The sequence below is a fragment of the Oncorhynchus gorbuscha genome, linkage group LG26 (genome assembly GCF_021184085.1).
Source record: "Oncorhynchus gorbuscha isolate QuinsamMale2020 ecotype Even-year linkage group LG26, OgorEven_v1.0, whole genome shotgun sequence".
Classification (NCBI taxonomy): Eukaryota; Metazoa; Chordata; class Actinopteri; order Salmoniformes; family Salmonidae; genus Oncorhynchus; species Oncorhynchus gorbuscha.
In genome coordinates, this window is record NC_060198.1 from 19,361,624 (window position 1) to 19,382,657 (window position 21,034).

General features: G+C 42.0%; 1 protein-coding gene across 6 annotated transcripts in view; it reads right to left on the reverse strand.

Moving 5' to 3' along the window:
• LOC124015681 (signal-induced proliferation-associated 1-like protein 2) overlaps positions 1–21,034 on the reverse strand; it is a 108,466-nt gene that overhangs the window by 51,549 nt on the left and 35,883 nt on the right. For all 6 annotated transcript variants that reach the window (XM_046331079.1, XM_046331075.1, XM_046331073.1 and 3 more), the window contains exons 2-6: positions 15,618–17,333; positions 12,560–12,687; positions 10,612–10,800; positions 7,202–7,376; positions 1,311–1,414 (exon numbers count right to left, since the gene is read on the reverse strand). In XM_046331079.1, the coding sequence (XP_046187035.1) occupies positions 1,311–1,414; positions 7,202–7,376; positions 10,612–10,800; positions 12,560–12,687; positions 15,618–17,004 (1,983 nt within the window). In that variant the 5' untranslated portion in view covers positions 17,005–17,333. The remainder of the gene's footprint in view (positions 1–1,310; positions 1,415–7,201; positions 7,377–10,611; positions 10,801–12,559; positions 12,688–15,617; positions 17,334–21,034) is intronic.

Here is a 21,034-nt window from a genome sequence, read left to right on the forward strand (position 1 = left end):
CATGACAATGATCACTGTAGTGACGATTAAAAAAAAGGGTTGCATTTAGAGTTAACTTCACTAACAAGTGATTAAAAAAATATTCTTCACAGCAGCTTAAAAACTGTGAACTTGACTTGAGTTTCTGGGGGGGGGGGGGGGTTATTTGGCTAACATATGGAATTGTTTTAAGATGGTCATATCAAGGATCATTTAGCCATTTGATTTAGAATTTTAGAACCCCTTTAGGTATCCCCCCCAAAATATTCAAACAATATTTGATGAAACATTGAATTTGGGTTTACTGAATTTAGCCGATAGAAACACATTGATAACATAATCATACATGTAAAAACAGATCCTTTTTAGATCCTTTTTTTACTAAGTTTGTTTTGAAGTGTCTGTCCTATATCTGAGTGATATAAGATCAGGAAACTATTTTATTATTTTTGCACATATTTACCCCATTATTTGGGCACTAAACTATTTCCATATATACTTTAATTTTGTAACATTTTGTAACTAGTACCGGGTTGCCAGTTAAACCCATGCAATAAAATAGATACAACTATTTTAGACGGACTTTGATGGGAATTTTTTTTAATGCCAATTAGATTGTCGCAGAGTCGAGGAAATGAACTCAAGATGGTTATGTGCAGTGGTGTAAAGTACTTAAGTAAAAAATACTTTGAAGTACTACTTAAGTAACTTTTACTTTACTTCATTCCAACAGAAAATAATGTACTATTTACCCCATACATTTTCCTTGACACCCAAAAGTACTCGTTATAATTTGAATGCTTAGCAGGACAGGAAAATGGTCCAATTCACACGCTGATCAAGAGAACATCCCTGGTCATCCCATACTAAGTTATCTTTACTTTTACTCAAGTATGACAATTGGGTACTTTTTCCACCACTGGTTATGTGCACATTTCAAGTTTAAATTCAGCCCTTAATGTTTCAAAAACTGACCTACGAGATCCTTGTGTTAATTATCAAAAAGGTGTTAAATTGCTCTTGTGGCACTCCAAAATCTGGCTTTAGGGGCAGTTACAACAATATTCAAAAACCTGTGGCAGTGACATGTGCCAAGACCAATCTCTCAGATGACTTACACAAATGTTGGGGGGGCCCACTGTGTGTTGACACAGATTGACTAGAGCTGCTTTAAAAGGGATACTTTGGGATGTTGGCAATGAGGCCTTTTAGCTACTGTCCCAGAGTCAGATGAACTTGTGGATAAAAATGTTACTCATCCGTGTCCAGTATGAAGGAAGTTATAGGTAGCTTTGCTAGCAGATAACCATAGACTTCCAGGGTCCACTCACCTGTTGTCTGTTGTTGGGGGTGTAGGGGAGCAGTGTGGACACGTGGAACATCAGCTCATAGTCTTTGTAAGTAGTGTAGAGAGAATGTGTTCCAGTGGAATCCGCTGTAACACCCAAACAAAGAATTTAGGTCAGAGCAGCTCTAAACAATAGAATTGAAAATAATGTAATACTGCAGTCTCTGGGAAAAATGATCTGCAATAAGATCATTGCGTTCTGCAACAATAATCCTGTGGTATTGCCAGGGACGGCCCAATTGTTTTCGTGAGGCCCCCCATTATTAGTCAAATAACGATAATACAGTGCAAATGATTTTTTTTAAACAAATGTACACAGGACCACTGGGCTGACCACCTATCTTGCATTTGCCTGAAATGCCCTATGGCCAGTCTATTTCTGGGTATTTCTAAATGGCCCGTTCTCTTTCCCTAGACCTCAGAAACGACACTGGCCCTGGTTCCTGTATAGGTGGCTTTATATGAATGCTGGGCAGATTGCGTGTTATGTCTAGGAATCAGGATTGACAGACGGACACAGCTTTAAGATGGCATAAAATCTTGATTGCTGTAACTGAATTTCAGACCTCCAGAATAATCCAAAAACAGTGATCTGAATGATATCCCCAAGAGCATTACGCAAGATACTGCTTAGAACAGCAAAGCAAACAAAACCAGCAGGGTACACATGACAATACATTTATATAGAGTGTTGCTATGGTTTAGATAGAAAAGACCCACCCGGGTTTATTCACAGAAACCAAGTCAAATCAAGCTTTATTTATACAGCTCATTTCAGACATGTAAATGCAACTAAATGTGCTTCACAGGAAATATTTACTATACAACAAACATAAGAATAAAAAAGAGTGACAAAAACTGAATGACTAAAAAGCACCCGAAGGAAAAGCAAAGCTAAAAAGATATGTTTTAAGATCTCATATACAGTTGAAGTTTACATACATTTTAATGACTCCAACCTAAGTGTGTCTTTCAACCACTCCACAATTTTCTTGTTAACTTCTTTGGGACTGGGGGGCAGTATTGAGTAGCTTGGATAATAAGGTGCCCAGAGTAAACTGCCTGCTACTCAGGCCCAAAAGCTATAATATGCATATAATTAGTAGATTTGGACAGAAAACACTGAAGTTTCTAAAACTGTTTGAATGATGTCTGTGAGTATAACAGAACTCAAATGGCAGGTAAAAACCTTGAGAAAAAATCCAACCAGGAAGTTGTAAATCTGAGGTTTGTAGTTTTTCACGTCATTGCCTTTTATTTTTTATTTCACCTTTATTTAACCAGGTAGGCTAGTTGAGAACAAGTTCTCATGTGCAACTGCGACCTGGCCAAGATAAAGCAAAGCAGTGTGACACAGACAACAACAGAGTTACACATGTAGTAAACAATAACAATAACAAGCCAATAACACAATAAACAAGTCAATGACAGAGTAGAAAAAAGAAAGTCTATATACAGTGTGTGCAAAAGGCATGAGGAGGTAGGCAATAAATAGGCCATAGGAGCAAATAATTACAATTTAGCAGATTAACACTGGAGTGATACATGAGCAGATGTTGATGTGCAAGTAGAGATACTGGTGTGCAAAAGAGCAGAAAAGTAAATAAAATAAAAACAGTATGGGGATGAGGTAGGTAGATTGGGTGGGCTATTTACAGATGGACTATGTACAGCTTCAGCGATCGGTTAGCTGCTCAGATAGTTGGTGAGGAAAATAAAAAAGTCTCCAACTTCAGTGGTTTTTGCAATTCGTTCCAGTCACTGGCAGCAGAGAACTGGAAGTAAAGGCAGCCAAATTAGGTGTTGGCTTTGGGGATGATCAGTGAGATATACCTGCTGGAACGTGTGGGTGTTGTTATCATGACCAGTGAACTGAGATGATAAGGCGGAGCTTTACCTAGCATAGACTTATAGATGACCTGGAGCCAGTGGGTCTGGCGACGAATATGTAGCGAGGGCCAGCCGACTAGAGCATATAGGACGCAGTGGTGGGTGGTATAAGGTGATTTGGTAACAAAACGGATGGCACTGTGATAGACTGCATCCAGTTTGCTGAGTAGAGTGTTGGAAGCTATTTTGTAGATGACATCACTGAAGTCACGGATCGGTAGGATAGTCAGTTTTACTAGGGTAAGTGTGGCGGCATGAGTGAAGGAGGCTTTGTTGCGAAATTAGAAAGCTGATTCTAGATTTGATTTTAGATTGGAGATGTTTAATATGAGTCTGGAAGGAGAGTTTACAGTCTAGCCAGACACCTAGGTATTTATAGTTGTCCACATATTCTAGGTCAGAACCGTCCAGGATCGTGATGCTTGTCGGGCGGGCGGGTGCGGGCAGCGAACGGTTGAAAAGCATGCATTTGTTTTTTCTAGCGTTTAATAGCATTTGGAGGCCATGGAAGGAGTGTTGTGTGGCATTGAAACTCGTTTGGAGGTTTGTTAGCACATTGTCCAAGGAAAAGTATACAGAATGGTGTCATCTGAGTAGAGGTGGATCAGGGAATCGCCCGCTGCAAGAGCGACATCATACAGAGAAAAGAGTCGGCCCGAGAATTTAACCCTGTGGCACCTTCATAGAGACTGCCAGATGTCCGGACAACATGCCCTCCGATTTGACACACTGAACTCTGTATTCATTCTGTATTCGCCTATTCATGAACTGAAGTTCAATTTCAAAAGAAATAGCTAGCCAGCTTCTTAACCTTGTTGCTCAAAGCTAATGTTATAAGCAGCCAGCTAGCTTCATCTGGCTAGTGTGTTGTGAAGTTAAGGATTAGGCACAATAGTAGAATTTGCAGGTTGCCTTCAAAATAAAATAATGTAATTGACAGTGATGCAAATGAATACAAATAGTAGAATGATGCAAAAACTTTTATTTTGAAGGTTAACCGTAAAGTCCACTCGTGGCTATTCCTTACCAGCATCATAGCATACGTATCGATGAATCGTTGTGACATATGAAATACGAGTGGTAGTCTAATCAATGTGTATAATATATACGTAAAAAAATGTATGAACGCGTTAAATTATTACGTGACGTGCGGTCATAGTCAGGTCCTAATTGGTCAAAAAGCTTATTTGACACGTCAAATAGTATATTTTTTGACACGCAAAGACCCAAACAGTGTTCCATAGAAATCCTGGCTGAGAATGAAACGACTGAACAAACGTACCACGAAACAGCACAGGAAGTATGCGAAAGAAATAGGTTTTGATCATGTTTTACTGGTAATGGCGACATACGTAAATGCCAACAAAATCACTTTTTGGTCAGTGTGTGTGTGTAACCTTTATTTAACTAGGCAAGTCAGTTAAGAACAAATTCTTATTTAAAATGATGGCCTAGCCCTGCCAAACCCGGACAAAGCTGGACCAATTGTGCGCCGCCCTATGGGACTCCCAAACACGGCCAGATGTGATACAGCCTGAATTTGAACCAGGGATATATATATGCTAAATAACCCCACCGAACAAGAGCTTACGGCTCTTGAACCAACTATTCTTTGTTTGGACCAAATTTTTGCCGTTATCTGGAAAGAAGTTGGCGAAAATGGGACCGGGCTAGCTAGCATGAAAAGGCTCAAATCGGTATTCGCGCCCACTTTGAAGAGGCTAAAGGCAGGGACCTCCAGAACGACAAGTATTGCTCAGCAAGAAAAGAAACATAAATTTTTCAGGACCCTGACATTCAAAGATAATTCATAAGAATCCAAATAACGTCACAGATCTTCATTGTAAAGGGTTTAAACACGGTTTCCCCCGCTTGTTCAATGGCCATAAACAATTAAAGAACATGCACTTGTGGAACAGCTTACAGACAGTAGGCAATTAAGGTCACAGTTATGAAAACTTGGACCACTAAAGAGGCCTTTCTACTGACTCTGAAAAAAACACCAAAAGATAGATGCACAGGGTCCCTGTTCATCTGCGTGAACGTGCCTTAGGCATGCTGCAAGGGGGCATGAGGACTGTAGATGTGGCCAGGGCAATAAATTGCAACGTCCGTACTGTGAGACGCCTAAGACGGCACTGTAGCAGGACAGACAGCTCATCGCCCTCGCAGTGGCAGATCACGTGTAACAACACCTGCACAGGATCGGTACATCCAAACATCACACCCGTGGGACAGGTACAGGATGGCAACAACAACTGCCCGAGTTACACCAGGAACGCACAATCTCTCCATCAGCGCTCAGACTGTCCGCAAAAGGCAGAGAGAGGCTGGACTGAGGGCTTGTAGGCCTGTTGTAAGGCAGGTCCTCACCTGACATCACCGGCAACAGCGTCACCTATGGGCACAAACCCACCATCGCTGGACCAGGCAGGACTGGCAAAAAGTGCTCTCCACTGACGAGTCGCGTTGTCGTCATCACCGCCAACAGCGTCACCTATGGGCACAAACTCACCATCGCTGGACCAGACAGGACTGGCAAAAAGTGCTCTCCACTGACGAGTCGCGTTGTCGTCATCAGGGGTGATGGTCGGAGTCACGTTTATCGTCGAAGGAATGAGTGTTACACCGAGGCCTGTACTCTGGAACGGGATCGATTTGGAGGTGGAGGGTCTGTCATGGTCTGGGGCGGTGTGTCACAGCATCATCGGACTGAGCTTGTTGTCATTGCATGCAATCTCAACGCTGTGCATTACAGGGAAGACATCCTCCACCCTCATGTGGTACCCTTCCTGCAGGCTCATCCTGACATGACCCTCCAGCATGACACTGCCACCAGCCATACTGCTCGTTCTGTGCGTGATTTCCAACAAGATCGGAATGTCAGTGTTGGCCAGGGAAGAGCCCGGATCTCAATCCCATTGAGCACATCTGGGATCTGTTGGATCGGAGGGTGAGGGCTGGGGTCATTCCCCCCAGAAATGTCCGGGAACTTGCAGGTGCCTTGGTGGAAGATTGGAGTAACATCTCACAGCAAGAACTGGGAAATCTGGTGCAGCCCATGAGGAGGAGATGCACCTAATGCAGCTGGTGGTCACACCAGATACTGACTGTTACTTTTGATTTTGACCCCCCCTTTTCAGGGACACATTCCATTTCTGTTCGTCACGTCTGTGGATCTTGTTCAGTTTATGTCTCAGTTGTTGAATCTTGTTATGTTCATACAAATATTTTCACATGTTAAGTTTGCTGAAAATAAAACGCAGTTGACAGTGAGAGGACGTTTATGTTTTTTGCTAAGTTTATATACACATACGGGAATCAGTACCAATCAGTCCTGGTGTTGCCAGCATCAAGAAGCAGAAGGCAACAACAGCTCTGAAGTTGGCCAAACTCATACAGTACCTCCATATACTTTAGTCATATCTCCATATACAGTGGCTTGGTTTTCATGTTCAATGATAACTTGTTTCACATACTCTACACTTTCAAAGCAAAGGAGAAACAAAGTATAGGAGCTGTGTGGTTTTGGGTGTGGCGGAACAGTTCTCTTTGGAAACAGTATTGACTGATAGGAACAAACATGGAAGGTAGTCCTTCGCTGCTTTAGCAAAACTCTCCAAGGCACTTGTGTGTATATATATATTTTTTAAGTATTATTTTGTTTGCACTGTTTTAAATATCCTGGCCATGTAACTCCTTTTTCAGTGTACAGAGAGACATGGACTTTTTTTGTAGTTCTTTTGCAATCTACCACATTTATTTAATACAGAGAAAAGGACTAACTTCCAAGTTTGCTCCGATCAAAAGATATGTCATTCAAAACTGCATTATTCTTCTTTTCAGTTGGTCTGTACAAGATGATGTACAGTATGTGTCCAGCTGGGCCCTGCTCCTCTAACTTATTGCACATTTATCAACCATATGATAAATCAAATGCGAATAAAACAAACAAATGATGTGTGTGTTGCGCTGTGAACTTACTTTTGTTGTCCAGCTGGGCCCGGTACTTGGTGAAGCCCTTCAGCCTGACCCTCTGGCCCAGCAGCTCCAAGAACTCCTCCAGGGAAGGGCTGGCACTCTCATTGTTGTACATCTCCTCTTCGGTGCTCTGGCCCGCCTGGCAGTACATGATGCCCACCTTGTGCTGGAAGCTCAACTGGAACCACAAAGAACAATAGGATCTGCCCAAAATCTGTTAATTCCATGATAATGGGTGGAAGACCCTTGTAATATCGGGGTGGGTTAAAGAGACACCTATTTTTTGTTTATTATACAATAACATATCTATGGCATAACGCTTGTGAAACATTTCTAAAAATGTTTGGGCTCATGCCCAAATTATAGCAGGTGCTATTTTTCATAAGACACGTTATTTCAGCCCAAAATTGGAGATGAGATGGGCCATACAGTTTTCAACAATGCGTTCCTCCTTATCTGCACTCCTGATTGAAATGCTCTGTAGTGTCAGAGACGATTACCGGCGCCGGTCTATGGTGTCAAATTAGACTGAAACGCCCATGTAAGCACTCAGGGAGGAAGGGCTTTTTCAAGAGTTTTACCAGCCCAGTGGATTTTATCTCCTGCTCTCAATACCTATTACCTGACACCCGGTGCTGAGATTGTTCATTTTGATAGCTAGTGCTAAGTGCACTGTGGAGCAGACACACAAAAAAGAGGAAATCATTAGAGTGTGAGTGGCCTTCAGACTACAACTAATTGTTGGTCCTGAATCATTTAATAATCTTAGAAATGCTATAGGATGAAACGTTTTCTTTTGGGGTGTGTGGGGGAGGCTTGGGGTGTGTAGTGCGTATGTGCAAGACCAGGGATCAGTAGACCCTTGTGAAACAAAAGACAGTGGGGGTGCCCACTGCTCACAGCTCGGCAACACGACGAGACGAGCGTTCAAAAGAAACATTTATTAAAATCTAGAAAAGTCTCAATTTGCTTGGCTGGTCTCTTCTAACACAGGAAATAAAGGAAATAAAGGGGCTCGCATCCTGGTGCCGCTGCGGCAGTTGTCGTGGCAACACTGCAAAAAATTCAGTAGGAGCCGAGGCCATATCGTTTTGGATAAGGGGAACGGAAGCTGTGCCGCCTTAGTAAATTATTCACACTTGAGGGGGATGGGGGAAGTACTGCTTGTAAAGCGATGTTAGATTGCCATTGATTGATGTCTTCACTATATCTCCATGGTTGCTTAATGAGTAGCTAAAACAATAATAGCATTACAGTCCTACTTACAGTAGATATAACCGGTGAAAGCTTATTATGATATTATAAACATCACATCAATGACAGGTAATGTAATTAAACTTAATTGAATTAAGGAACATGTAATTCAACTTAAATCGAATTGAGGAATAAGAGATGTGACCGCTAGATATGGACAGAGGTCAAGATTCCCCCCTCCTCGCTCCCTGATAGATTTACAAACCACCCGCCACTTTCCCCAAATGAAAGAGGCTTGTATGAAACGTGATATCATCAATACTCTTATTGCACACTGATGCCATTTCTCCCCCTGCTGTTACATGCTTTAGGAATCGATCTGTCTCGATGCACGTCTCTGGTTACCCAGATATCCAGTTACACGGCAATACCGCTTATTGTTTTCCCCCTGTCCAGAGTTGAGTGAAACAATCAAAATCTGCAGTGTAATCCCTTGTTATAAGCGGAAATACTTACTTATGACAACAGTGACGTAGATTGTATTAGGATGTGTCATATTGTGCACTCATTTCCAATTCAAATACCGTAGTCATTTACACTACCGTTCAAAAGTTTGGGGTCACTTAGAAATGTCCTTGTTTTCCATGAAAACATACATGAAATTATTTGCAAAATTAACAGGAAATATAGTCAAGACGCTGACAGGTATAAATAATAATTTTTATTTAAATAATAGTGTCCTTCATACTTTTCTTTCGCCAAAGAATCCGCCAAAGAATCCTTAATTTTCAGCAATTACAGCATTGCAGACCTTAGACATTGTAGTTGTCAATTTGTTGAGGTAATCTGAAGAGATTTCACCCCATGCATACTGAAGCACCTCCCTCAAGTTGGATTGGCTTGATGGGCACTTCTTACGTGTCATACGGTCAAGCTGCTCCCACAACAGCTCAATAAGGTTGAGATCTGGTGACTGTGCTGGCCACTCCATTATAGACAGAATACCAGCTGACTGCTTCTTCCCTAAATATTTATTGCATAGTTTGGAGCTGTGCGTTGGGTCATTGTCCTGTTGTAGGAGGAAATTTGCTCCAATTAAGCGCTGTCCACAGGGTATCGCATGGAGTTGCAAAATGGAGTGATAGCCTTCCTTCTTAAAGATCCCTTTCACGCTGTACAAATCTCCCACTTTGCCTCCATCATGCTTGACAGATGGCATCAAGCACTCCTCTAGCATCTTTTCATTTTTTCTGCATGATGAGTTTCAGAATAAAGTTAATTGTTTCTGGACATTTTGAGCCTGTAATTGAACCCACAGATGCTGACGCTCCAGATACTCAACTAGTCTAAAGAAGGCCAGTTTTATTGCTTCTTTAATCAGAACAACAGATTTCAGCTGTGCTAACATAATTGCAAAAGGCCTCTCTTTTTGCAGCGCCAGCTGTGCCACCAGAGACTCTGGGTTCGCGCCCAGGCTCTGTCGTAACCGGCCGCGACCGGGAGGTCCGTGGGTTGACGCACAAATGGGCTAGCGTCGCCCGGGTTAGGGAGGGGTTGGCCGGTAGAGATATCCTTGTCTCATCGCGCACCAGCGTTTCCTGTGGCGAGCCGGGCGCAGTGTGCGCTAACCAAGGTTGCCAGGTGCACGGTGTTTCCTCCGACACATTGGTGCGGTTGGCTTCCGGGTTGGATGCGCACTGTGTTAAGAAGCAGTGCGGCTTGGTTGGGTTGGATACCACGAAATTGGGGTAAAATAAAAAATAAACATAATTGCAAAAGGGTTTTCTAATGATCAATTAGCCTTTTAAAATGCTAAACTTGGATTAGCTAACACAACCTACCATTGGAACACAAAAGTGATGGTTGCTGATAATGGGCCTCTGTACGCCTATGTAGATATTCCATAAAATAATATGAGCAGCTTCCAGCTACGATAGTCATTTACAACATTAATGTCTACATTGTTAACGGCCGAGCCATTTGGGCTACATATCACTGTAGAACTGATCAATTTGATGTTATTTTAGATGGGGGGGGGAGAAGAAAAAAAAGTGATCGTCTTTCAAAAGTGACCCAAACTTTTGAATGGTAGACTGACACACACTTTGAAAATATGGAGTAGTTTTATTACCTTTTTACATAATTTAAGCCAGCAAAATGAAGACTGTGCAAGAGGTGCGGAGACTTTCATAATCGACTGTATGTCTATGGTCACTCACCCCCTGTTGGTCCAGCTTGAGGAGCTGCTCAGGGACCTTGGGCGAGCTGGTGGCCAGCCTGAGACACTGGATGTTCAGCTCTGGGACCACATACTCCAACACCTCTTTCAGCGGTAGGCCCCTGGCCATACCATGCTTAGCAGTGGAGGGCACGGCGTCTTCCAGGATGGCCCCTCGGAGAGTGGTGAGCTGGGGAGGACAGAGAGAGAGGCTGGAGGTTAGCTGAGTGTCTAGCCCTGACGGTTGAGTCGAATTTCGAGTAACAATATATAACCTCATGAATAAAGTTGCAAATTATAAGTAAGTATAGATTATGAATAACTGTTTCATTATTTGCCAAGTTTAACCCACTAGAGTGTATTGATGCACCGGTGCATCAAAATTTTTCAGTTTAAGCTAGAGCTGCATCTCAATCCACCGCATCCACCTATGTCACCCTTCCACATCTGCGTGGAGTGGCCGATCTACAGCGCTGTTTGTCAGACCAGGAGACATCCCGAAGAAAAAATAAAAATAAAATCGGTCTTCTCCGTCTCTAGCATCCAAAAAGTTTGTCACAGGACTCGTTTGAAGTCGGTAACACTAATGTACTAACGTTTGTCTATAGTGGCCGAGCCGTTTGGGCTACAAATCACTGTAGAACTGTACGACCCTCACAAGTGTCACGGGATTCATCTAAACGTGACAAATTAATGGAAGTAGGGAGGTAGTTCTGTGCCAAAAAAAATATTTACTGAGCGTTCTTATCTCCTAGATAAAAGACAGAGACTTCAAAACATTATTCATTGTGATTCATTTTTTGGGGTATTTTTGGCCATTTATAAATGTGTAATTCAATGCGTTTCTATGGGTTACAATAGTAAAGGATGATCCATGGTGTGACCTTCTTAAAACAATTCCATATGGCAGCTTAGAAGCCCCCAACGGCTTAAGACTTAAGAATTGAGCACATAGAAGTATTACAATCATTACAATTCCTAGGGACTTAGATACAACATTGAAAGTTATTCATGAAGTGTAAGCATTTATAAAGGCTCATTCGTGAAAGTTGTTATTAAGGGTTCAGATTTGGTGTGGATGTCAGAATCTTTTCTGCACCCACGTTTCAAGAGCAACATGATTCTAAATAATGTTTGCAACACATTAAGTGAGTGGGAATCATTTAAGTGTTTGACTATCTTTAGTAATGCAGCTATGATGTTATTAAAGAAGTATTCCGTTTGGGGGGGGGGGTGCTTACAAATTATGAATAATATATATTTTTTTAACTACATCAGGAAGAAAACGTAAAAGACAAATTACTGTAATACATAAGAAACGTGAGTGATATATGGAGTAGTAAACTAGGATACTTGTGATGAAAAGAGAGTGCCTCCCTAAACAGCTTCAATTTCCCGCTGCATGCAGTTAACCCAGTGAACTAGGAGAGAGACGTTTAAGTTAGGGAATTAGCTTTTAGTCAAACTAAATAGATTAGCTTTTAGCATTAGCGTGTCATAAGAAGTGCAACTGCGAACTCCCCACTTACAGTGTCTCATGGGAGAACTAACATATCGTGGGATCAAACTTTCCCTTTAAGAGTTTAACTTCCATTAACTTGTCTAATGTCCCATTGGTTTTGATCATACAAAAAGTCTGCTCATCTAGTTGACTGTGTATAGTTTCAGAACAGATGTACCTTTTGGTTATTTTGTGATTATCTAGAGTTTAACTTTGGGGTACTGTGGAACTACTTGGTTAAGTTTGAATTTAATTTAGAGGTATTTCCTATTTCACACCATTTGTTGTGATATATTTAATTGATTATTCATTATGTATGAAGGTATGACAATATTCTACGACTTCAGCATAGTCAGCAATGTGAGAGTCCACAGTAAGAACCTGTGTACATCATACATTTTAGGACACCCTCAGCCTTAAATTACATCTACCCTTTTCAATTATTTACCTCGCTAGTCCGGAAGGTTACCCGGTAGTTGTACTGTGCTCCCTCCTTTCCCTCATCCAGCTTTTCCCGGCGGATACTGACCGCCACGGGGCCCAAGTTCTCATCCGTGCCAAAGTAGTTCTGGTGATCTGAGGGTAAATGGTAAACGACGGTACAACACAAATGTTAGCTGTGGTTTGGATTATGATAACATAAGAAATCTTTATTTCATTCACATAAAATAAAAATGTGGCTTTGGCACTCAGGTCAAATGTAAAAAATAAAATAGAATAAAAAGATTTGCAACAAACACAAGTTCAACTTAACATGATTTGCCTTTTGATTGGATGATCCTTTGCATTCCTTAAACTCCATGAATAGTGCCAACACATCATAGATTATAACACTAGCAAAGCCAGAAAAGTAAATCAAATTCACCAAATACATGGACCCACTGACATTGCTAACCCATAAAGAGATATGCCTTAACATAGTGTATCAATAAATCAATGAGTAGACAGATGCAATTCATGTAGTAATGCTCCCTTTACTGATGAATTGACAAGTAGGCATATGACCTTGCAGGGTTCGAAAAGACATGTAACTACAGGCTCATCTCAATAAAACCTGCACGGACTGAAACCAGCAATGCCCAAAACCTACACTGTAGGAAAAACAGTCTTTGTAGTTCCATTAACTTCAGTACGGGTTTCATTAAATTAATCCCTAAAATGAAGTGCATAACAATAAACATAAGTGGAAAGTAGAAAGTGTTGAAAAGGTAAATAAAAGGAGAGGAACAGGGGTGTCAAATTAATTTTGCCCCGTGGGCCACATTCGGATTTCAACGAGGTCCGGCAGGCCGCACTGGAAATGTGTTCAATTTCCTCTGTCAAAATGTACTCCCTGACTGTCTAGCTTTAACTTATGTGATTATTAGCAAGCTGGACAAAGTCAAGAAACTGTATAAATGTAGGCCTATTAACATGTCTACATAGTTGCGATGTGGTTTTAGTCATTTAGTCAAGTACACTACCTATATATATATAACCAAAAGTATGTGGACGCATGTTCAAATTAGTGGATTGAACCATTTCAGCCAGACCCATAGCTGACACGAGTAAAAATCAAACACACAGCCATGCAATCTCCATAGACGAGTGTTGGCAGTATAATGAAGAGCTCAGCGACTTCCAATGTGAGCAGTGTATATAGTTTGTTTTCCCACAACAACAAAAATCCCAAAAGAGCTTCAATGGTCTATATTATTTATAAAATATACAGCACATTTGAAAAGTATTCAGACCCCTTGACTTTTCCCACATTTTGTTACAGCCTTACTCTAAAATTGATGAAATAAAAAAACGGGGCGGCAGGTAGCCTAGTGGTTAGAGCGTTGGACTAGTAACCGAAAGGTTGCAAGATCGAATTCCCGAGCTGACAAGGTGAAAATCTGTCGTTCTGCCCCTGAACAAGGCAGTTAACCCACTGTTCCTAGGCCGTCATTGAAAATAAGAATTTGTTCTTAACTGACTTGCCTAGTGAAAGGAAAGAAAAATCAAATACAAATCTACACACAATACCCCATAAGGACATAATTGAAAACAGGTTTGTAGAAAGTTTTGACAAATGTATTAAAAATAAAAACAGAAATACATTATTTACACAAGTATTCAAACCCTTTGCTACAAGACTAGAAATTGAGCTCAGGTGCATCCTGTTTCCATTGATCATCCTTGAGAAGTTTCTACAAATTGATTGGAGTACACCTGTGCTAAATTCAATTGATTGGACATAATTTAGAAAAGGCACACACCTGTCTATTTAAGGTCCCACAGTTGACAGTGCATGTCAGAGCAAAAAACAAGCCATGAGTTTGTAGGAATTGGCCGTAGAGTTGAAGCACAGATCCAGGAAAGGGTATCAAAACATTTCTGCTGCATTGAACACAGTGGCCTCCATCATTCTTAACCAAGACTCTTCCCAGAGCTGGTCGCCTGGCCAAACTGAGCAATCAGGGGAGAAGGGCCTTGGTCAGGGAGGTGACCAAGAACCAGATGGTCACTGACAGAGATCCTCTGTGAAGGTGGGAGAACCTTCCAGAAGGACAACCATCTCTGCAGCACACCACCAATCAGGCCTTGTTATCAAAGATCCCACCATGTCGAACCAACAATTTATCTGTCTGCCTTTCGAAAATAATAACGAAACTTCCTGTTTCCATCATTGTTGTCATGATTTTTATAAGGTATGACTTTACTCGCTTAAAAAGTGTGGATTGAAACATGGTTATGAGGAGTATGTTGACACCAAGTTGTCTGTATCATGTACGGATCACAGATCATAAGGTATTACAGGAGGCATATAAAGGTCTAAAATAGGCCTAAAACGGCCACTTTCATCATGATTTTTTCATGATTGCGATACAAATGTAAAATGCATGTCAAACATTCTTCCTCCCAATGAAGTTTGTGAGAATTGCCAGAACAAAAACACCAAAAAATATTTTCCAACTAAGCTGGGGTGGAATCGCCCATCTTCAAGTTTAGCTAAAGTCTGTAAAATGGCTGAAAAAAGCTATTACCAACATCTTGGGTTTGATGTGGATGTTCATATGGCTAATATGAATTTATTTTCAACCTATGTATACTGACAAATGTAGAGGGAAAAAGTACTGCACTGCGGTGACTCAACCGTGACTATAGTCATCTCACGCAATGTCAATCACTGACTTATAAGCGACATTTAAGCACCTTTAAGTGCCCAGAAGTTATGGTCAACAAACAAGCTACACTTATGCCATCCAAAAAGCAGAGTGGAAAATTGCAGATTTTTTACATGTACCTGCAATTCTTTCCTCATTCAATGAGCAGGTCATAGATTTTCAGCAACATTTAGCTAAACATGGCCAGACTCTATGGCGTGTCTGCAAACATTGTGCATTTGTAAACACTGCAAAGCACATCGTAAATGAACTTGAAAAACTGAAAAGCCCCATCTGGCTCTTTCTTTAAGTTGCTACAGTACATTATAGTAGGGAAACAATTTAATATTAGGAGGTAATCAATGCCTCTCTTACCTTTATTGTAAAAGTACTTGTGGTAGTAGTAAGCCCCTTGGTCAATGTGTTCGATTATGTAGCGCTTGTACATGTCCCTGTGGAAAGCCTGGCTCTCCCTTGGCACCTCGAGCACCGACACCCCTGCGTTGGTGCACCGGGTGCTGAGCGACGATTCCACAGAGTAGCCTTGTCCTCCACCCCCATAGTTAGCAGCATAGTCTCCGCTCCCATAGCTGGCGCTGCTGGCTTTGCTCAGGGCCACCTTCCTCTCGCCCTCTCCACCAGTCTCGTTACGGAAGTACGGACAGCTGAGCACCAGGGTATTGCTCTTCCCATCCCCTTCATCTGCGTCCATGCTGGCCTTGTGGCCCAGGTCCTCGCAGCTGCCTACGGGTGACTCACAGATGGGCATGGGCGTGGCGCTGTCTCCCAGCCCAGAAGCCGGCGCCTGGCACTGAGAGGCAGCTGATGCCCCAGTGGTAGTGTTCTTCCTGCGACCCAGGTCAGCGCGGTTGGCCACCGCCTCGCTGATGTTGAAGAGGACGCTCTGCACATCGTAGTGGGCAAAGCACTTCTGGAAGCTCAGGGGCCTTCCGAAGCGCCCTCCGTACTCCTGGTCCAGGTACTCGCCCTCGCTCTTCACATTCCGCAGCCTCCGGAAGATGGAGGTGTCGGCCTTCTCCGCCTTCATGCGTTGGATGAAGGACTTCTCCCGCTCACGGCTGTAGAGCAGGGAGCTGTCCACGTAGTCGTAGCCCGGGATGCAGACAATGTCGCCTCGCGCGATCTGGGCGGCCGTCTGTAGGCTGGGTGACAGGGTGGTGTTGAGACGCAGCAGCTCCGGGAAACTCTGTGGAGGAGGCACGCGGGGTTGGTCCGAGCGGTCCTCCATGTGGTAGCCCCTCAGGGTTCCCACAAAGCCGTCGCTGGCGCCGGACAGACTCTGCTTGTCGAGAGAGGACGTGCTGCCATACTCACGGCGCAAGGTGGCCCCAGTGTTGGGGTTGATGGTGGTGTGATCCAAGTCTTCGGCGCCGATGTCACTAATGGTGACCTCGCTGTTGCTCCTCTTGATCCCAGGGAAGCCCTTCATGGGGGAGTGGCTCAGGAGGTCACACAGCGGATACTTGGTCTCTGGGAACTCGGCACGGAGTAACTCCTGATTCTTTTGGAGGATGACCTCTGTGCTAAGATTTGACGGTCCCTTCTGGAAGGTCGGCACCAGGCTGTCATAGCGTGGTGGAGGTTGTGACTCCCAGCCGTCCTTTCGCTGGGGCCAGTCCGACACCCTCGCCCGGACACCCATCTTGGGCATGGCTGGCGTTCCTTGCACGTTGGCATTTGGAGGTCCCATGGGCCCCTTTAACGCTTGGAGTTTCTTATTGAACAGGTTATCCGACTGCATCAAATGATTGGAGCCTTTGGTTCACCAGCTACTCCAGCAAGATTCGCTACGTCCTCAGTCCAGAGGCTAGGCGCAGGTACCTTACAGTCCCAAATTTCATGACTGGTTTCCAATACAAGCCATTTGCTCTGGAAACTGCGATCGGGTAGTACTAGGCAAAAACCCAAATCTGGGGTTTCACTTCACCAGGTCCATAATCCATAGAAAATGATTAGCTTGACAGATCTGCTTGGGTCTCTGAAGGACAGTGCAGCATAGAAGGTGAAGATCCTTTCCTGGTCCACATCAAGCCAATGACCGGCACATGGTGATCCTTTGTGGATTCAGATCTTAAAAAGTGAGAAAGATAACATGGTTAATTTAATTCAATTATAACATCAAAAATAAAAACAGAACTAAAATTGTATTTCAACAATTTGTACAAAGGCCTAAACACAATGAACATCAATTGTCATAGCTATTTCGGTTTAATCAATCGGACAGAGTGCCTACAAACAATGTCCATGTACCAATATTAGAACAAAATACATGTATTGCGGTGATGGGGTTTTTGGCAGCTTTTAACACATTGGGAATGGTGTGGCTGAAAGATTAAAGGCATTTTCAAGTTCAAAGGCTCATTTGCAATCATTTAGAATGAATTATTTCATGTCTCTTGGTGCTGCAAGCTACATGGCTGTAAATGGCCCACAACCTTGTTGAATTTGAAAGATTTATCGCAGTTATCTGATCTGTATTAATGTAACATTCCACACAGCCTATGCAAAAACAAGTAATGCCTCATAGGTCTTACAGAAGAGTAACAATGTCATATGATACGAATCATCCTATCACTCTCAAAGTAAACTGTTTATCACACAGCCTCTGGACTGTGGAGTCATTAAAAATGTTAGTTGTGGAGGGCAGGATTTCGGAAAACAGTATAAAACTGCCAACATTAACCAGTATTTGGTTAGTCATCTTGGAATGTGATTAACCGTGTGAACATGTGACCAACATTTCAACCTTCCTGATAAGTACTGTATGCAGTTGAAAGTGTTACTAATTAGAAATGACAACATTACTGTGGAATTGCCCTTATTAAAAATTGTAAAAAAGAGTGGAGGGAGTATGTTTATGTTAAGGATTCAGAGGATTTATTTCAAAACAGGCTACAATATTTGTGAACAAGGACAAATGTATATCCGTACCAGATTTGAATATCCATAATTCACCATTTCCTATAGTAAACATCAACAGATTTAACACCAGGGGGTATATTAATACCATGTTGGAAAATACCAGTCTGAATATGTCCCAAATGGTACCCTATTCCCTACATAGTCCCAGGTCAAAGCAGTGCACGATCTTTAGATAGGCCCCCAAAATTTGACCAGGCGGCATAGTCCCCCTACCCTTTGAGAATAAACACAGGACTTATCCTTTCATCTGTCTCTTTTGCCTCATTGTATTGAATGTTGAATGGTTCTGATTGGATGCTCATTTTAACTTTAAGGTTACCTTAGTGTAAAAAAATGTGAATAAATAAAGAGTATGATAACTAGAATAAAGTAACATCATGGATTTTTAAAATAAAATTTGTTATAGGATACTTTTGAAAGTGCCACACCCATTCAAACACCATGGACCTTTACTGACTAGTTTATAAATCAACACTCTTAGCAAGAGCCAGACAGACCATTGCACACTAATCAGTGTAGAAACACCTTTAACAGACGGCTGTTTAAGGTGTAAAAGTTATTCACTACAGAGGCAGCCGTGCTATGATTGGACCCGGAACACTGAGGGGGCCCAAGACGCAGCAACCGATGCCAATGACTCCCTGCTCCATTATTAAAAACACCCCAATAAAATGAGGAGGAGATCAAAGTGAGAAAAGAGCCCTCATTAAATGCATGGCCTTAATGTCCGACTGCTTGAGAGCAAACAGATCATGAAAGCGTGAGATGAAAACAGCGTGTGACATACTTTCTTCCCCCTTCAGTACTCGTCAGGAATCTTCTGAAAGGTTCCTGCCTCGGCAAAAGAAGACAACTTTGGTTCTGAGGCTTGAGTCAGTTGTCTGATCTACAAAGCCGAATTAAGTGGATATGGTTTAGAAGTACAAGTTCATGCTGCTTTACATATCAGTATGTATACTTCCTATTGGCCATCAAAAGCCTGACTGATGCTGCAGTAGGGTCTGACTGATTCTGGAAGTTAGGACAAGCTAAAGTATGATGGTGCACTGCATCGGATGCTTGATTCTTCAATATGTCAAAGCTTGTGTTTTAATATGTCTCAAATTAAAAATACATTTAAAAAAAAGCACATAGCACTCTATTAAGCGTTGCAATAAACTGTAATAAACTGCAATAAACACATAGTAATTACCAAGAGTCAGATAAATTGCATGAACATTGTGTTTAAGCATCAGTCAGTCACTAGATGGTCTTTAAAATAAGACCATCTAAAAAGGGGGGGGATTTATAATACCTTGGTTTTTTTTTTACATATAAACGTGGTCACAAATGAACGGGCGACACCGTCCATCAAACGTCAGCCTGAATGTAGGCTACAGTCTCACCACTGCTGGTTAATGACAGAACTGATGTGCGCTACAGTTGGTTCCATGAACCAGCGGGGCACACAGAGCTGGCCACTCACCCAAACATAACGGTAATCAAATGAGGGAACAGTGCAAATGTTAGGGTAGTGACATGGGAGCAACATTTGGCTGGGAGGCAGAGTAGTGCTGTTTTGCTTGAAATCTATAGAACGGACACTATCTACCCCAACTGGGGTACAGTGAAGTGGATGTCAGTACTGGGTATTGGATTCTGTGATTTGGGAGAGTTTGAGATTAATGGTGTGTGGCATCTAGAAATTAGCCAGGCCTAACTTATTGCTGGCTGCAGAGGTTTGTACTTGTTATGTCTGTATGTATGGCTCAAACCCATTTGACATACTGTTACACTGAACTATAGATTTGTGTGTGATCTGGACATTGTACTTGAGCTATTTTCCTATGTGATTAAGCTATAGTTTGCAGTACTACACATATATATTACACCTTTTACTTAATCTTTATTTAACTAGGCAAGTCAGTTAAGAACATATTCTTATTTTCAATGACGGCCTAGGAACGATGCAGAACGAGGCAGAACCTTGTCAGCTCGGGGATCCAATCTTGCAACCTCACAGTTAACTAGACCAACGCTCTAACCACCTGCCTCACGAGGAGCCCGCCTGTTATGCGAATGCAGTAAGCCATGGTAAGTTGCTAGCTAGCATTAAACTTATCTTATAAAAAACAATCAATCGACTGTCGTTGCACCAATGTGTACTTGACCATAAACACAGATGCCTTTCTTAAAATCAATACACAAGTATATATTTTTTAAACCTGCATATTTAGCTAAAAGAAATCCAGGTTAGCAGGCAATATTAACCAGGTGAAATTGTGTCACTTCTCTTGCGTTCATTGCACGCAAAGTCAGGGTATATGCAACAGTTTGGGCCGCCTCACTCTATTATGACATAACATTGAAGGTTGTGCAATGTAACCGGGATATTTAGACTCATCATCGCTTATATTTAGCCAATATTGATCAGTTACCTTGTCCTATGGATATCTACACAGTTATACAATTGGCAAGGTGGTGTAAGTCTACACGAAACACAGACCTTATTTTAATTGATTCTAAAAATATCCTATGGAATAAATGAATGAAGGAACCGCTTTTCAGATTTTGCTAGAAGGTGTCATGGGAATTATGACTCGCACTTTGGTAGTCAATTCTTACCATGTCAATTATTAAAATAGGATTTCCTGCATATAAAAATAAGAGTTTTTGTTTTCAACATTCATCACAGGTAACTGAAACTCTATTTTTATTATTCAAACAGTTGAGAGAAGTCGCTCTGGATAAGAGCGTCTGCTAAATGACTTAAATGTAAATGAGAGTATTTGTCTCCAAAGCAGACTCTTCAGTGTCATTGTCACTTCAGAGCTGTGTGTGTGTGTGTGTGTGTGTGTGTGTGTGTGTGT